General features: G+C 34.2%; 1 protein-coding gene across 2 annotated transcripts; it reads left to right on the top strand.

Moving 5' to 3' along the window:
- Positions 1-246: 246 nt before the first annotated feature.
- On the top strand, positions 247-13,068 carry LOC123566288 (uncharacterized). Of its 2 annotated transcripts, none has more exons than XM_053550057.1 (11): positions 247-389; positions 1,385-1,585; positions 2,020-2,598; positions 3,960-4,189; positions 4,486-4,615; positions 6,908-7,945; positions 8,144-8,312; positions 8,442-8,531; positions 8,795-8,991; positions 9,258-9,464; positions 10,074-13,068. In XM_053550057.1, the coding sequence occupies exons 2-11, from the start codon at positions 1,475-1,477 to the stop codon at positions 11,109-11,111; spliced, it is 3,789 nt and encodes a 1,262-aa protein (XP_053406032.1). In that variant the 5' UTR covers positions 247-389; positions 1,385-1,474; the 3' UTR covers positions 11,112-13,068. The 2 variants fall into 2 exon arrangements, with proteins under 2 accessions (XP_053406032.1, XP_045216175.2); XM_045360240.2 differs by having other exon boundaries at positions 248-389; positions 1,396-1,585.
- The last annotated feature ends 6,428 nt before the right edge of the window (positions 13,069-19,496 follow it).

Raw genomic sequence — 19,496 nt, 5'->3', positions numbered from 1 at the left:
ATTTCGTTCTATAATAACCATAAATCGGGCACAAATATTTGGTAGTCAGTATCGATTTACTTCCCATTGACAAATACATAAAAGATTACTTTTGTATTGCAAACGAAGATGTATGACCAAGATAACTGTTCAACACTAAACAGATTTAAAAGGTAATGAACATTCTATCAACTTGTCAATACTTCTGTATTGTTTCATTTAAATTTGAGGCAGATAATTATCATTCGCAATGAATTTAAGTATCAAAAATATAAAGAGGTGTACGACTTTATTTTAATAGATATTAAATCAAATAACTCATGGCTTAATATAAAATAAGTTAGCGCAGCAAATATTTATGAGCATTGAAAAGGTTAATTGAAACTTTGGATTTTAAAAGAAAGCTTAAGGTATGTGTTATTAATTGTGTGTTTATTATGTAATACAAATGTATTTATACATGTGCGCACAAAAATGACTTTTATCTGATTTTATTGTTTTAAGCTGTATTTATTTGCCACCGAACTAAACATTTGAAATACTCAAGGAACGCCTGTAAAAAAATGTTTGTGCGTCAATGGATATGTGTCCGTACTTTAAGCGAGCGTGTCATTAAAAAATAATGATACTATCATATTTTAACTCGCAATATAGAATGAAGGAATGTGGCAATGGATAAAAACATAGTATGCTGTTGTTTTCATATGCAGATATGGCTTGTCAAATGTTGCAAAATTTAAAAAAAGAAGATATTTATTTTTTATACCGCTGTACTCTAATGGCATAATTCGTTAATTTTAGTATGGAATCACGAACCTTCTCACTTATCAACATTAAAAAAAAAAACATTTATAAAACGAAATTCATTAAATTTTAAATAAAGTTTGAATTTCACGTTACTTCCCTATTTCTTCCCTTAACATAAAATCCTGAAGTATAAAGTCGTGAACTGCAAGATTTCACACTTCACGACTTCACGATTACTGAATTCCATAAAACTTGAAATCGTAAAGTGTGATATTATAACAACAACAATCATTTTAGACATTTAATATACATTATCTACATAAAAAGGCATATCATAAACCTATTTACGTATTGCACATAAATATTATTTGTAGGATATAATTTCAAGAACATTACAGAACAACATAAAATTCAATTTTTTCATCAGATTATTTTTCAACAGAAAAAATATTTTAAAAGATAAGGTCAATGCTAAGTAAAAATAATGAAGTATACAACATAAATAATATTTAAGGACAAATATATGGAATTAAAATACACATGATGAATCGTGCATTACATAATGAATCGTGCATTACATACAGCTGTGAAACTTCAATTATGTTACTTGTTTTTTACAACGTTTGGCACACCATCCTTGCATATATTTTCTAATTAGTGTTTAAACAGAGAGGGCACGGATGCTAAGACAGAATGAATTTTAAAGCTAAACTACCCAGGATTCCAACAGCTTAGCTTTTAATCAAAAATGGGACAAGGTGCAGCTAAGCCGCGTATCAGGATGGTTCTGCCAGCAGATGAACAAGATGGACAGATTGTTGAGCCTGAAGAAGATGAAGAAGAAAATAATGTCGATAAGGTAAGATGCAACGTATGTTCTAGAACACTTTAAGGATATATTAGACATTACAGATGTAGCCTAAATAACTGAACGATAATAATGGGTGGTGTTTAGTCGTTGTCTTTCCAAACCTAAGAAAATCGTGTAATTTTCGTCACATTCCTAAATGTATTCTAGTGGAAAGTCAATATTCAATAATAAATATATCTCTGATTTGGTATCATTTGAACTTGTCCTCTGACTGGCTGAATAACTATTAATCAAGGATTGATTTATTGATTGTTTGTTTGATTGATTAATTGATTGATTGATTACTTCTTTTGTGATTTCTCAAAGGTAAAAATGTTCATGCTAATATGAGAGTATTTTAGTATGATCTATTGCACACAACCTATGAATATTTAACCTTAAAATACAGATCCGAAATATTGGTTACATATTCATTAAAACAGCTTGGTGTGTCCGCAGAGGAAAGCGATTACCCAGAACCCAGACCCCCTGATAAACTATCTGTTGTAAAAGAAGACCGGAGTCAGACTGGAAACACGTCGGAAAAGTTAGGACATACCAATATTGTAAGCAGAATTCAAGAAGAAGAAATATTCAGTACAAAAAGTAAACTCGAAGAGGAATACCAGGTCGAGCTTGTCCCAGTTGGAGCGAGTTTCCAAAAGAGTATAAAGAAACGAGCTGAGATCAATGCAGAACTGGTGGGCTTTCCTGATGATGGTACACGATCTTACCCAGTTGTCAAAACTATCACAAGAAGTATATCCTTACGGGAATCTTTACTTGGTTCCAGCCTTATGAATAGTTCTGGTTTGCTCCTTGGAATGACAAAGCGTGAAGCAATGCTTGCTGAAAGAGAACGTTATGAATATATGAAACTCATGGCACCTGTGACAGAAACTTCAACGCACAGACAATTCAGACGGTATAACTATGACGCTAAATTGAGAGACAGACATACTTCCACGATGAATAATTCCAGAAACGTGGAGGATCATTTAGCTAATGAGATAGCAGAAAAGGTCAGTTTAAACTAATGATTTTACGGAAACACATATAACCCAGGACATATTTATCTTATCACATTGTAAAGGGACTCTACACGAAATAAGCTAGCATATTTATGACGAGTACCGGTCTGGAATATGACCGGCATATCTGGAATTTAGGCTTAAAAACTGCTCTAGACTTGCAAGAATAATATAGGGTATTTTAGCGCCGGTATAGTATAGGCAAAGGAAAATTTTCATTTTTTTTTTTTTGCTTGTGTGTTTTTGGATACAGGTAGAAATAATACTTGTTTGTTTGATCCAAGTTAAGTAAATTCGAACTATATCCTTACTATATTATGGCTGATTTAGGACATTTTGTTATGCCGCGTTGGCGTGCACGCGATTTATGTAGCACGTTTTGTTGTATCATTTTGGCACGTGACCCAAAGCACCAAAATGAAATTTCGAATGTTTTGTTGTGTCGTCTTGGCGCGTGCCCCATTTGGAACAAAACTGATTCTGTCAACGCATCACAAAGAAAAAAAACTACGCGATAAAACGAAATATTTCCTCCTTTTCAGATGTGCGACCATAAACAAACATTTCCTGTTGGCGTATTGGCGCACACGCACTTAAAGACGTTATAAACTTTTTGTTTTCTTTCGTTGTCACGCGCGCCAGGACTACTCTACGAAATGTGTTTCTTAGTTGCATGCACACCACTGCGACATAATGAAACATTTTATTGCGTATTTGCGCCCGCTAACACGCCATATCGAAATCTTTGTTAGATGCAAAACAACGATACATTTTCCTTTGTATTGCTGCGCGCTCCAACGAACCAACACGATTTTTTTCTTGATGGAGCTCGCGGTAGCATGAAATAGAATTTTTGTGCTGTTGCGTAGTACGTTCTCTTAAGTAGCGTTGTTATTTTGGTTTTGTTGCGTTGGTGCACGCGCCAGAATGACCCAACGAAGTGTGCTACAAAAAACACGGACTCGCAAAAATGACAAAACGAAATGTCCTTAACAATGTATACTCGAAGTGACGATACAAAATTAATAACCTTAACATGTAATTCCGACAAACGAATTTGTACGATACTTTCATCCTTGAGTGACATATCGAATGCTTAACTGATCTGTGACACTCAATTGACCATTTGACTAGCTTATTCTAAATCATAAAGTAGTCAAAATTAGATTTTATTTAAGTTTATATGAATTAATATGATTTCTATCTTTGCAACATACATTGATTGTTATCATTTATTGATTTATTTATAATTAATGGCAATAAAAAAAAAATAATGAATGGATGATGTAAGATATATGTTTGTTCTGTCCTACTGTGTAACTGACTGGTGATGTATTTTTGTTGACTATTAGCATAGAGACCACACGGCTGAGACATATACATCTCTAATCAAGGACCTAACATCAGATGTAAACTCAGAACGATTGAAAGTAAAGGTAATCTTGGCATGGATGAGTAAGCAAGGTATCGGCAGACTACAGTTCGGACCTAAACCACCACCACCAGATACACCAAATGGCTATATGATGCTGATGCAAGAAGGCCAAGGGACATTTCCGGTCTTTTTCACTCTCTTGTGCAGGTCGGTAAATTAGTGTCATACGATATATTTTAAGCACACTTATTAAGTTAAGATACTGAATCCTTGCTGACGTTGTCAGTCAACAATACACTTTAATATAGCTCTTGTTAAAGTGTATTAATGAAACGTCGTTGTTATTTTACGGCTCTATGTTAATGTTTTTACTTTTGTCAATACGTACAGATCAGATAAGAATCACCAAAGTATTTATGTAAAAGTTCTCGTTTTAAATGCTTATAAAATCATTCGAAACCGGCTTTAAACTTTTAAAGTATCTTATGAACTTTAAACTGCAGAGCAGCCAACCTTAAATGTGCAATCATAAGTGGTATTTCGAAAGGCTCGCATTACGAGGTTGGAAGCAAAGATACAGAACTTCTGAGGAATACCTGGAATGCTGTCTATGTGGAAGGATCCTGGCAGTTGGTAGGTTTTTAGATATGTTACTGTTCTTGTGGGCTATTCATGGTTGATGGGTTGATATAATACTGTTTTTTTGTGTGTTCCAACTTAGACGTAATTTTTCTAAAGAATATGTAGAATCAAACAAAATTCACATCATGACTGTTTATTATCACATATGAAAGAAATATATGCTATTATATCCCCGATGTATAATACTGACATTCCACTGAATTCGAGAAAAATAAAGGTAAAACTGACTTTTAACCTAAACAAATATTTATAGCGTATTTGGTAATTTATTCGTAAAACATTTTATCATGTGGATTATTACTTGTTTTAACTGGAATGTCCAAGTATCTGATTGCAAAGATTTGACTATTCACAACATCGTTTCAACTGTACAAGTTTTCAAGTATTCGACCTTTTTTATCTAATAGCCAAATTAGCGTCTCTCTGTCTTTTACTGATGAATAGAAACTGAATCGTTATCTATTAACAGAAAATAGAATTTTGATATGTGTAATCTAGTTAGTATCAGCATGCCTTTTTGGTATTTAGGGAAATGCACACTTTAAAATACAACACGGTAAAATAAGGTAAATACACTTGTGACATTTTATGAACGAATTCAGATATGAGGACGTTAGAATAAGTTTTCGATATATCTTATTACGATGCGTCCATTAACAACGTTTCCTCGGGCTGTTGTGTTTCATATATTAAGAAGAATGGAAGATATATGGAAGAAATCATAAATTGTGTATCAGATTATACATGACACATATAATTGCCTTATTAATTCCATACAGATTTCACACACACAATCCAGTTAAAGGTGTTTGTAAACTAACTAACTTTTTCCTGACTGATAATACATAAAGCTGAACATAACATCAGTGCGTTATGTAAAACATATATATAGATAGCAGAACCATGTTTTAATATCTCGAAACAATATGCATATGTTGCACGCCTGTGCAATAATTTCACAAGGGCATAACCCTGGTAAATTATTACAGACGGAGTATTAACTGATTCAGATTATTTGAATATATTAAAAATGGTACAGATAAATTTTATTTCGATTCAGTAAACAAGTAGTTGGAAAAGAGAAACACTAATTCATGGCGCATGTATGGCGCCAAATATACTTTATTTGAGTTATGAGTAATTCTGTGCAATTTGCAATCAATTCAGGGTGTATAAAATAAGTGTAACACCATTCTTTTATATCATTTCGATTCTGAAAAGTTTTTTTTATATAAATAGTACATGGAATAATATGTCGATATAGTTTCGTGCCAAACACATAAGAAAAAGTTAAATACCTCATTTCTCTATACTAGTAAAATATATAATATACCAATACGTGTAACAGATATGTCAAAAACATACAGCCCTAAAATCAAAGTCACTCATTATGGTGATCATAGATTAAGCAGTAACAAATGTTACCAAAAATCAAGAAACAATGTAACATGGCAACACGGGCATGCATTATTGATCTTTCATGTTCACATCAGATTTAGTTTTTAGCCATGTTTCCCTTTTAATTTCAGTTTATAGTAGCTGACAGGCAATCGTCGTATTTAGTAAACATCTTACTACGGGAGACGAATCATGAATATAAAATATAAAAGACAACTATTTCTATTCTCCCCTCCCTGAAATTATATTGTCTGTTTGTATGTCTCTGTATTGCTCAGGTAGTAAAACGAACAACAATTTAATAAAGGTTATATCTTCACGAATGAAACCGTTAACCTTGTTGTAAAATGAAATCCAGGTCAAACTGACCGTTAATGAAATTTCGATATTCTATCCTTTTATTTTTTTGTTTTTGTCAAGAAGCATAGTACATATATGATGATGTTGTTTAGATCACAAGACATTCTAACATTTTGTATATAATTGTCTTATATTAACAGACAGGTAGAGATCGTATTTCTTCTCGATGTAAAACTATAATTGCGAATAACCTATTTCAACTGTTTTGATATACCATGATTTATTCAACAGATAAATTAAAGAAACAAGAATAAATAGATTGTATGTAAATTCAACGTTTAGAAAACTATGTGAATGCCGCAAAATTAGTATGATAATAGGGTCTGAATAATTATTGTTTCGCCTCACGATTTACCATATATTGAAATATCAAAGGGTTTGAGAAACTTATCATAACTACTGATAAATAGCCAAACATTATTAATGTTTTGCATATTTGGAAGTGATCAACAAGTTGTCGTAACAGTGCTTCAGTATATACATGTATTTTCCAGTAAGTTAATTAAATGCATATTTATTGTAAAGGTTCATCCCCTTTGGGTCTGTAAAGGTGTCGCTAACAGACAACTTGGTGGATGGGTGAAGATTGAAGAAGAAGGAAAAGCCAAAAGAAAACTCAGTATTGCAAGTACAGGCAAAGATGTTCCGTCATTTAATCCGTACTTCATTTTTACAAAACCAGAGGAATTTATATATCGGAATTTCCCTGACGAAGGGCGATGGCAATTATTACCCAATCCTATAACGTTGGAGCATTTTTTAGAACAGACATATATACGCCCAATTTTCTTTATCAATAATTTCAAACTCCAAAGTGTAGACGCTTGTATGCACGAATCTGAAACGGGCGATCCGTGCGAAATAACTATAGCTTTTCCAAAACAAAGCACATCAGATGTTGTGTTTGGATACGAGTTAAGTATGAAAACTAATGAGCAAACAGACGAGTTACACCTCAATAACGGAGTATCAGATCAGAACACGGAAGAAACTGGCGAGGATGTAACAGAAACTGAACGATATGTCATGGTTAAAAAGTCAGAAAGCTCTGTTACATTTGAAGTTCGATTTTTCAAGACGGGTACATACAAGTTACGCTTATACGGTGGATATTTTAAGGAATTCGGAAACAAGCCGCCTTGGATTATAGATGCATTGTTGAAATGTGAAAATATCCTCCCTCAAGCCGACCCTCTACCGTTTGATCCAGGTCCAGTTGGTTGGGGACCTGGTCCAATTTCTGAAAATGTTGGTCTTTATGTCCCATCCCATGTAGAAAGTGAAGTACTAGTCACTGAAGAAGAAGACACAATAATTTATTTCATCTTGCAAAACAAAATAAAAGTAAACGCTGCATTGCATCATTGCATACTTGAAAGCAATGAACTTCAAAAGTTTGTTGAAATTAGCACAGTTGAGATTGGTGATATACTGACGCTGCAGATAAGGCTTATGTACCCTGGGAAAGGCGAATTTGGTCTCAAAATAAACGTTAAAAATCATCAAATGGACGTCAATGCGTGCAATTATATATTACACACAGGCCAGAAACGACCATTCGAGGTAACATAATTCTATCTTGAATATGTTTTAAAAACATAAATTAGGCACGTTATTTACAGTTTATAACTAATCTAACATAACATCTGTGCAAAGTATAATCTTGCAGTTGTGGTTCGGAATTGTTGTGTTTCAAAAAGAATTCTAATAAATGATATTGCAGTAGATCGAAACGATTTTGTATTAAATGTTCTTCTGCAGTCATTTTATCCAAGAAGAGCTAGAAGAATTCTACTGAACGCAATGGAGACGTGTGATTTGGATTTCGTAAAAGGAGCCCTTGAAGAATGTAAAAGAACAGGACTGCCTGACACAGACCCCGACGTTATGGGTGCACGAAACAGATTCGAGTTTCTAAGTTGCAAAACAGGTACGTTCTACCTCGTTTCTTATTCTAAATTACTTCAACATTTGTTACAACATATGCGTCAACAGTTATTTGCTTTTACATTTAATCGTATCTGTACATGAATAATTTCTGTAGACATTATTTTTTCAGAACTCTATGTCGCTTTATTAGTCAACAGAATAGATGTATCCGAACATGCATTGTACCGCACCAGAAAAGCTAACCTTGATATATTGTTAGGTAAGTAAGTGCACACTTCTTTATTTACATTTTCACCTAACGCTTGCATAGTTTTATGATTAATACTACTTTCAAATCCAGAAGTAGACGAAAAATGTTTCAGTAATCAATTTCAGAGTAGAATGTTTAATTATGAATTGGATCATACATTTAGAATGAAACTTTTCGAGAAATTAATGACATAAGATATTGCAGAATTTATTCAAAAATAAAATACAAGGTCAAAACTATAAATTAAATGTTATTTATGTATTTGTCATTAGTTAAAGAGGTATTAAAGGTGGAAGAACATTTACAAAAACTTCAAAAGTTAGATGAAGGTGGTTGGACATGTGAAATTCCAGAAATAGACCGACAGTCTCTTGTTGAGCTGAGCCAACTTCGTAAGCCTAAACTTGAAGTACAGTTGGTGATAACAACAATGTATATGTTGTTGGGTATCGAAGAAGAAAATCTTAAAGTAAGTTTAAGTCCAAAATTAAAATACTACTACTACACATAGTTTGGTTTTACATTCGGACCAATGTTTGTGAAGAAATACAGAGGAAACGGCATACAGAGGAAATAAAATAGTTCAGTTCGCAGTCCTACGAAGATCATTAACATTACTGTTGTGTTTTTAAATTATTCTAAACCGTTAATTTTTTTTTTTCTAAAATAAAAATTTATTTGATTTATATGTATACATCTACTCAATATTCATTTGACAACGGTATTTATTTTTAGGATTGGGGAAAAGTCCGAAAGTTTCTTAGAAACCAACAAAGTACACTTGTAGAAGTAGCAAGACTTGAGAAGTACCTAATGCTAGATACTACAGATGGTGTCACTGTTTCCGAAAGTGTGCTGGACCGTGTGCAAGAGAAACTCACAAACTACACACTAGAACACATCAGGCGTGTTGACAACACAGCTGCCGCATATTTTCAGTGGGTAAGTAACGTGATTGAACATTTATTCTTTGTGTACCATCTTGACCTAGACATCAAATTAATTGTAACTTTATATGTGATATATAGAATGCGTTATAAGGTTGCTGCTGTTTACAGATAAATCGCAAATGGTAATGAAATCCCATGTTATCGCAAACTGTTCAATGAGGTCACATATATTGTAAAATAAGTCTATGGAAAGGTCTCTCCGAAGCATTGGATGCACACAACTAAACAAATATCTCGTTTGATTAAGTCTAGCATTTGACATAAGGCATGTTCAACACCTTTAGTGCCCCCAGCACCAGCTTAGTTAAAGTCAGGCGCAGTAAGAGAAAAAGTTAAGATTATATTTGACAATATATTGAGAGATTAGTGTTCATGCAGTTATTTTAGAGAGGGAGAGGGCGATAAATATATATACTAAATGGAAACTCGATTCGAGGCAGTCTTACCTGAAAGATGACATAGATCACATTGCTTACAAAAGGCAAAACAAAAGAAATGCATTCGCAACAACAATAACATTCAAATTGTATATAGAATAGAAATTTTAAATTTTAAAACATTTTTATCTGCCATGCATTATAAATTGTAATTTACTTTATAGGTCATTTCAATCACTGAAAAGCTTAAGGAAAACCAAAAGAAGATTGAGTCCTCACGTTTGGCTAAGGCGAGTGCAACAAAATCAACCGCCTCAGTTGTGACAAAAGTACCAGGGCAAATTTCAAGCCAACATGCAAGACAAACGTCATTGTCAATAACGACAATATCTCTTAAATCCAAAACTACAACAACACAAAAGTCACTAAAAGAAAACAAATCATTAGAGAAATCAAACATGACATTAAATTCTTCAGCTGTGTCAAAAAGACCAAGCGTTATTACGCAAAAAACAGTGAATAAATCTCATTTCACCAATGACCAAAAGGCAGACAGTATCGCAACCAAACAAACTCTGCCATTGAATACTTCTGGAGATGTACCTAATCTGGATCCAATATCGAAGAAGAAAAGTGGCATTACTTTAAACTCTAAGAATGAAAAGTCGCAAAGTTTTATCAGTGCGACACAATCATTTAGGAAAGTAGGTTCCGGTTCAGAGGAACAAAGTAATACGTCTCATGTAAAAGATAAGTCTGTTAAGTCATTCGTTCAAGAATCAGTTTCTAGAAAGGGTATCACTTCACAGCAGTCGTCGACACTACAATCTCGTTTATCGCCAGGTTCTGAAGGAGTGCCAAGACATGGAAGTGTTGTCTCAAATAGGTCTTCTAAATCCAAATCATCGCAGGCGTTAGTACGCCCCAAACCTATGCTAAATTCGTCAAGTACGTTCACACACAGTTCTTTAAAGGGCGAAAAACATGTGTCAAGAACAGAAAGCAATGTTACACACAAGTCTGTAAAAAGCCTATCAAAGGCATTAAAGTCTAGAGGGTCAGAAAGAATAAGCGCTGACGCAAGTTTAAATAATGGTACAAAGAATGGCAATGTACAAGACCTACCTCTAAAATCAAAAGGTTTATCTGGCAGAACCTTTTTCTCTGACTCTGGCGGCTCACAAAGAGAACAAACGTCGAGGCCCGTGTCAAAAAAAGTCAAAATCAAGTGTCAAGAAAATCAAATCAACATAATGCTTTAAAACTAAGATTGTTTTATCATCGCATTTATTAACACAAAAGCTTGTAATATATCTGCCTGCCATAGATTGTGATGTCACTTAAAGTTCAGGCGGAAGATCAAATAGTAAAGTTAGAATATTTCCAAAAGTGAATGTGTACAAAACCACTATATTTATAATCCAAACTCATTTTATTCCATGAACCAATACATATGTGTAATATCCAAGTACTAATGTAAACAGGGCAATTAACTAAAAAGCCGAATGTTTTCGAAAGTCTGTCTCATCGAATAATTCATGTGCATTCTACAAGAATCCAGTGCGGTAATGTAGCGTTATGACGCGTGTACAGGACTGTGTTTAATTATAAAAGTTTGAATGAATAAGAAAAAAAAAACTGTACCAACTTTTGTTTCAGTTGGCAGTTTTGTTGACAGAACTTGTGATCGCCATCAGCCGCCGCACACTTTGAACGCGCACGTGTTTTTTTTACTAACTCAAACTAAATTAGTTAAAACTGAGAAGCTGTCGACAATTAATTTTACATTCAATTTACTGCGTGTGCCGTTGTTCACGCTTATCTAACATGTCTATATCAATATTTTATTTTAGAAACTCATAGTAAGTTTAAGTTTACCATAATTGATTGCATTTTCATGAATTTTTAAAGGCTTGACAGTTTCCTTCTTCTAATAGTCAGATAGTTGTGAAGTAGTGCTCAATGTGTTCTCTATATCCCGAAAATAAGCAACGGCTTATCTTAAATTTTCGTAAGGATTTGATGGCTTATTATCGAGACCGGCTAATTTTTGAGTCCGGCGAACTTTTACGTACATATATTCAATAACAGTTTAAAAATTGTCTTATTTTCGAGTACCGAAATATTGAAGATATGAATGTCACATATTTTGCTTTTGAGTAAAATTATCGACGTCGATAAATACTTATAATTCTGACATACCAGTTTTGTTAGAATTTATTACAATTTCTTAATGAAAATAATCCGATGCTAACAGATAATTACCCATTAAAAAGTTTTGTCTGGCCTATCAAACAAATACACCTATGATTTAATCGGCCAACGGGTATGAATAACTTACAAAATAGGTGATAAACACTGCATTGTGTTATAAAGACCGGTCATGTTAATTAGTAGAACTGACTTGCCAAGAAGTGTTTGAGACAGGAATTTTTTGGCTTTTAAAGTTTTAATTTGTCCAGGGTTTTGAATATCAGAACAACTTGCATTGTGTTAAGTGTTTTCATTCCAAAGTATGTTTTATTGCTATTACGTGTGGAAATAAATCTGCTATGTACACGCTGGTAACTTTTGCTATCTCATATGGTGTCCTAACAAAGTCACTGATACTATTACTGATACAAAAATCTGGACGGCTTATTTTTGAGTGCGGCTTATTTATGGGCCCTTTTTGCCTGTAGTGAAATGGTGGCTTATTTTCGAGACCGGCTTATTTTCAAAACCAGCTTATGTTCGGGATTTCAGGGTATATTTAAATTATGTTAGACAAATGTTTTTCATAATAACTTCCAAGATCAAATCTAAGATCTTTCAAAATGTATAATAATGATATTGTTTGGAGGAGTGAGTGTGCTCTGATTAGATATTGTGCTAATATTTCCAAAAGCATGGATAATGTGGAGTTTTCGACCTTCTAAATTGGATAAAAGCTAGATATACATCTTACATTCTTGAACAAAATCTTGAGCTTTGTTTTGTCTTAGAATAAATAACATGTTCCGAATCTAATCTTGGCAAAGAAAATCACACACACAAAAAGAAACTGCCAGATGTGCCCTTAAATTATTCTGTGATATACATTTGCTTATATACATGTATATAAATATGAATTAAAATGGCATGTATTTACCTCATTCGATATTGTGTCGAAAGTTTATAGTGTGCTTTTTGTTTCAATTGTTAATGTGACAAGAATTATGAAATAAATTTATGTATTAACAGGTGCTTTTTTATAGTTAAACCCAAAGTAGATATACCCGTACATATTTTCCAGAGTGAATGAAAATCCAAGTAATAATAATTATTATGGTTACAAACAGAGATCATGAGAAAAAGGTATATCATGTTACAATGTATTCTACTAAAAACAAACGGTTTTGTGATGCAACACGTGCATTGATAGGTATACTTAAATAAATCTATTGAAATAAGTTATGCATGACTTGTCTTTTTCGTCGTCAAGTTTGGTTTCGTTGCACTGCATTTTCCTCAAGTAATTATTACTCTATCATAACGCAATGCCCTTTAATAAATGTACTAAAACTTTCCAGTTTGTGATAAATGTAACACTGCTGAGGACTGCATTCTTGCACCGCATGTTCTGGTCTTCATGTTGGAATCATGTACCTACAAGGTCACCTAAAAACAAGGATGGTAGGTAAGAAATTGCAATGAAAGTATGTCTTTGTTTTCACTAACTGAAACGACTAGTCCTCTATTATTAAAGCAACAGATAGTTTATATATCTTGAACTATACGTTACAGTTAATTCAGCCGGTTCAATCAAACACGCACGATAAGCATGAAGAGACTGCCCTAAAGACTGGCTAAGTAGGATAGACTTGTCAGCTCGGCAGGCCTATGTAGCAATGGAGTTTGACACTTCGTATTAATAGACCAAGCCATGTACATGCATGAAATACTAAGAGCAGCATGCTATGTAAGATATTACACTCACTGACAGGTTTAACTGACTTAATTAAATACATATATCAATTTCATATTGAACAGATCTCTTAAGATCCTATTTTGTAATAATTTCTATATAGAAGAATCAAAATTGCATATAGAATAGAATACGTTCCAGCAAGTAATCCTAGGGAAAAACTTGTGTTATCATTTATGCATACTACGCCTACGTGGTTCTAAAGCTCTTCATAATTCCTATATTCAAAATAAGTATTACTAAAATTGACAACAATTTTGAGACATCATCTGCTCATGGGATTATCATATGCATAAACCCATCACCAAAACAAATATAATCCTTTCGAAGACGTGGTAAATGCATAAGTTACAATATTAAATAAGACTAATGTGTGTTTTTGTCTATGTTTGGTTAACCTTTTAATCTTTATCTTGAAACAGATCCAATGAATTGTTATTTACAAAAGTAGCAAAAGCGGACTGGTCACACAAGATGCATTTCAATATTAAGATAAAAACAGTAGAGATTTACTCAAAGGTTAGTGTACGGAAAGCTCAGTGGTTTGCACACTGGCCTTCCAATCCTGAGGTCGGGGGTGGACGGATAGCTCAGTGGTTTGCACACTGGCCTTCCAATCCTGAGGTCGGGGGTTCGATCCCTGGCAGCTACTCGGGAATTTTCAGAAACGCTTTTCAGTGTTTCCCACCCAACTAGAGGTGTACTGGTCAGGAACCCAGGCAATTCTTGCGTGTATCAGTGCTATACACTGGGCACGTTAAAGAACCAGGTTGTCTATTCGCAACGAGCTAGGCTAAGTTAGCCGGACAAGCCTGTATCTGATTTCTAATCTCTCTGTCACGGGGGCTTTGTCTCACTCTGTCCCTCTGGTCAGATCGCTCTGTGTCTGTACTGGTAGAGGATGAATTATGCGTCCTGTGTGGCTGCAACTATGTAAAGCGCCTTTGAACGTGAAATTGATCATGAAAAGAGCGCTATATAAATCTGGTATAATAATAATAATAATATTAGCCGGATTTAGAATATGTGTAAGCTGCATGAATGTAGGCTTTTAGGATATATCTTTCTTAGCTGCATAATAATAATTTTAGTGGTCCAGAAACAAAGTTGCCCCCTTGCTTTGACGTTACGTGTATTTGTGTTGTTTTTTTTTTGTTTTGAAGGAAGACATCCATACGAATGTTATCATATCGAGGTTTTTATGTCAATCTAGATAAAAAATCAATTTTGTAAAGGAACTTTCATTTCAGTTATTGGGTGATTCCTATAACAATTCTAGCGTTAATGACAATTTTACACGGTTCTATAAACAGTGTAATCTACGATCTTATCTATGTACTCTAAAAACGCATAAGAAAGTATATGACAGAACGAACCTTTGACTAAATGGTATGCATTATCTGATAGAAAGTGATATTACATACATCTCACATTTCGTCTTGTCAAACTGATGATCAGATACGTTAGTACGATTGCAGAGGGAAACAGGCATTATCAACACACATTATAAATATAAAACAACTGCCATGTGACAAATGTATGCTGTCAGGCAACGAAACGTTATAGCTAACAGCTGAAATACAATGTGTTAAGAGTTAAGTTAATGCAAAGTCTCACTGCGGACATGTGTGTCTTTTCTTGTTTATTGTCAACTTGCACGAGACAATAACACAAAATCGTCCTTGGAGAATCTAGTGTGGCTATAAATCTGTGATGTATTAAATTGCTTTTTGTCTGCATGACAGACAAATGGAAACAACTTGATAGAACGTATTTGTGTATATTACAAATGCTTACTGCAACTACATAACTTTTTCTAAATTTATCCCATAAAAGCAGCAAAGTCATCATAAATAGATAATGGTGGACGGATAGCTCAGTGGTTTGCACACTGGCCTTCCAATCCTGAGGTCGGGGGTTCGATCCCCGGCAGATACTCGGGAATTTTCAGAAACGCTTTTCAGTGTTTCCCACCCAATTAGCGGTGTACTGGTCAGGAACCCAGGCAATCCTTGCGTGTATCAGTGCTATACACTGGGCACGTTAAAGAACCAGGTTGTCTATTCGCAACGAGCTAGGCTAAGTTAGCCGGACAAGCCTGTATCTGATTTCTGATCTCTCTGTCGTGGGGGCTTTGTCTCACTCTGTCCCTCTGGTCAGATCGCTCTGTGTCTGTACTGGTAGAGGATGAATTATGCGCCCTGTGTGGCAGCATTTGAGCTATGTAAAGCGCCTTTGAACGTGAAATTGATCATGAAAAAGGCGCCATATAAATCTGGTATAATAATAATATTGCATGGATACACATTAACCTGCACTTATACATGTATCAAATTCAACTTAGAAATGTGTCGGCTACACGCTTTGACATGTACTTAATATTTGCTCTAAAATTTAAATATGCAAGGTACGAAAGTATTTATTGAAATTTACAATTCCTATCTTACATTGTACACATTAAACGATATTCAAGCTAATAAGTTTTAATATTTATCTAATGTTATCCACCATACCTTCTACTGCTGTGCGCTTTCGCAGTGGAAGCACAACCTGCCAGTTTATGACTATATTCTGTATAATTTCCAAGGAACGAAACATTTGTAAACCTCTTAGTTTAAGATGGTAGTAACGTTACATTAGACATTAGACATTGAGGTCTATGTTTATGATCAATGCAATTACGTATCGACATAGATTCCTATTCACGTGACCTTCTTACTTCTTAAAGAAGATTTAATCATTTTTCGATACTAGAGATACTATGTCAGAGTTCGTTAATGCATGTACAACTGTTTTATATGTTCGAACAATACGCTACATATGCACATGGTGATCCTTTTTACACAACATAGAAACAAATGATCTAACCTTCTCTCGGCAAGTAACTACCAACTTCTCCCAATGAATCAGGTACGGCGGATGAACGATGTCTTTCATTAAATCGTAACGTAGAGCATATACGTCCTACCCCTGGGACAGAACTCACGACCGCCTCTGTTCTGAATAAAGCGGACGGGATCTATGTACAATTTGTTTACATCTTTTTACATTTATATATACTAATGTACATTCACATTACAAAATGTTCTTATCATATTTATATATACATTCACATCACATTACAAACTGTTCTTCCGTCGTTCATATGACTGAAAAATTGTTGAGAAAGACGTTAAACCCGAACACACACACACACACACACCCCAACTCACACACACACACACACACACACACACACACACACACACACACACACACCCACAAACTGTTCTTATCACATTTCTGGTCATCTTTCTATCTATACCCTATTCGTGAATCATCTTAAAACTGCTAACGAAAAACAACCCAAACATTGTCATAGAATACATTTTATGCTGCTCAGGTGTTTTGATGTTTATCCCGTTGTAGCTGGATCCGCTATATTGTCACTTTGGTCCATGGTGAACGCCATTTTAGAAAATATATGTTAGTCTTGATGCGTTTGTTTCAGAGACACAGTATAGTTCTATGTCCAAGAAAGAAAGAACGTTCACAGAAAATGAAGCAATATAAAAGACAGTTAATTCTTACTTCTTTTAAAACTATAATTTTGCCGAAATGCCATTGTGGTCAAAATGACCAAAGCATTTTCAATGTTCAATCTTTCAATGGAATATATTCTAATAAAGCCGTTCATTGCTCAAAGTAACTACATAATTTAACATTTTTGTAAGGCGTGATCCAAAGCATGTCTGTCATGATTTCATTAAAGTTCCTTAATTTACCTAAAACGGGAACTTTTAAAATGCATACCTTAACGGAGAGCCGAAATCAGATTACTGTATTTTATGAGATCTAGACGGAACAAATACTTTTGCATCCCTTCAGAACAAAATTTTAGCATTGCGAGACAACAAGCTATACGCAAACTAGCACAAATAATCAAAGAGCGAGACTCAGTTTAAACTCTGTAACTCATACAATTCTGTCATTTGGGCACTATCACCACAGTCCGAAGAATAATAGTATAGCAAATCACTATCGCCTGAAACAGCGTGCAACAGCTCCAGTCTTTGCAACGGAATTGTCATGCTAAGTTGTGGAGTGTTTATTATCAGTCATGTTTAGTGTTACAATGCATGCTTAAATGGCGGACTTCATTACTGGCATTTTATCAGACACAGACTCAATAGCAAGAACTAATTAGTAGAAGTATGAATTTACTTCTGACTTATACAGGTTTACAGACTACCATTTGGTACCATTACAAATGAGAACAGCATACACTGATAAGTTACAGATTTTTATCAGAGGATATATTCTTAGCAAATCGATTTGTGTAGGTATTGAACAAAAGCACAGATATGTTGCAGGCGAGTCAACAAAACATACATTGTGAGCAATGAAACTGGAGCCTTGGTAATGGCATTATAAGTTTTCTTGTTGTTTGAAATACCAAATAATACACCAGTAAATCTTTGTAAGACTGGCATTATCATTTAGAAATTTCCGCTTTGTTTCTCTCATAATATGAATGTTGTATAGACTATAACATGTGCATCAAAGCGTTTAGCAGTACCTTGTTTCAATAGAGTTTCATCATGTACGCGTACATGCTTAAGTATACAATATCAATATCTCTGTTTTGATGACTTTGCTAGAATTATAGAATCCTTTTCTTAATAACGCATGCAATAACATTTAACATATGTACCATACATTCTAACAAGTTTTGCTAGGTGGTTTTATGCAGACGGAAAGAAATTACATTTACATAATATTGACAGATTTATACCCAGACTGGTATCTCCAATGACCAATTGTTTTTATTGTCTCATACAAGTTGGCAATAACCATGACAAAGTGGCATACGCTTTCTGTTATCCTATGCGTCAACACAAAATGTAACACTTTGTATTCCATTTATCATCTTATCTCAGTTTCCTAAACGTATTTTTGTCTGGCTGTAGTATTAGTATTATCTTAGCGAATACAATTTGTCTGCACAGTTTTGTTACATTTATCTACTTTTTCCAATAAAAAATGTCTTTTAGGCAAGTGTTTTTAAGACCTTTAGCACGCATATATCGATATTTTTATCCAGAATAGTGAGCTTATCATTTTCAACCTCTTATGTTTAGTTTTATATAGGTGCAATGTTGAGATATATATTATATACTATATCATACAAGATTTATATAACGTCTTTTTCATGACAAACACATTCATGGGCTTTAAATACAAAGTCAGCCACTCCGGGCGCCAATATATTCTCTCCCGGTAAAGAACAAGATACATGTATGGAAGAAGTAACATGTATATAGGTCTGGACATAATATCCTTCCTACCTTGAGCCTACATGTGTATTAAAACGTAACCGTGTGGTGTGTTAAATCGCGTGTAACTCAGCTGTATCAAAACCAACGGTAATGATATTTGAAATGTACATGGCTATTGAAACCAACTTGATGTTCTTGAATTAAATCGTGCTTGTACCTGTAATAATTTTCTACGCCTACACACCAGCATCAGACATCAACGACACTTTATTGGTATGTTGTGTTATCGTGTCATCGGCTAGCCAACAGGACAACTCTACATTGCATAAATCATCTAACATACGGAACAAAATGAATATTCAAACTACAAGAAACACACGTTTCCTCAAATAAATCAAAAGTTAAGATAATTATTGAACAGTAAGCTTAAAGACTGGTTAATA

Source organism: Mercenaria mercenaria, chromosome 8 (genome assembly GCF_021730395.1).
Source record: "Mercenaria mercenaria strain notata chromosome 8, MADL_Memer_1, whole genome shotgun sequence".
NCBI classification, from domain to species: Eukaryota; Metazoa; Mollusca; class Bivalvia; order Venerida; family Veneridae; genus Mercenaria; species Mercenaria mercenaria.
This window is presented reverse-complemented; position numbering and strand designations above follow the sequence as displayed.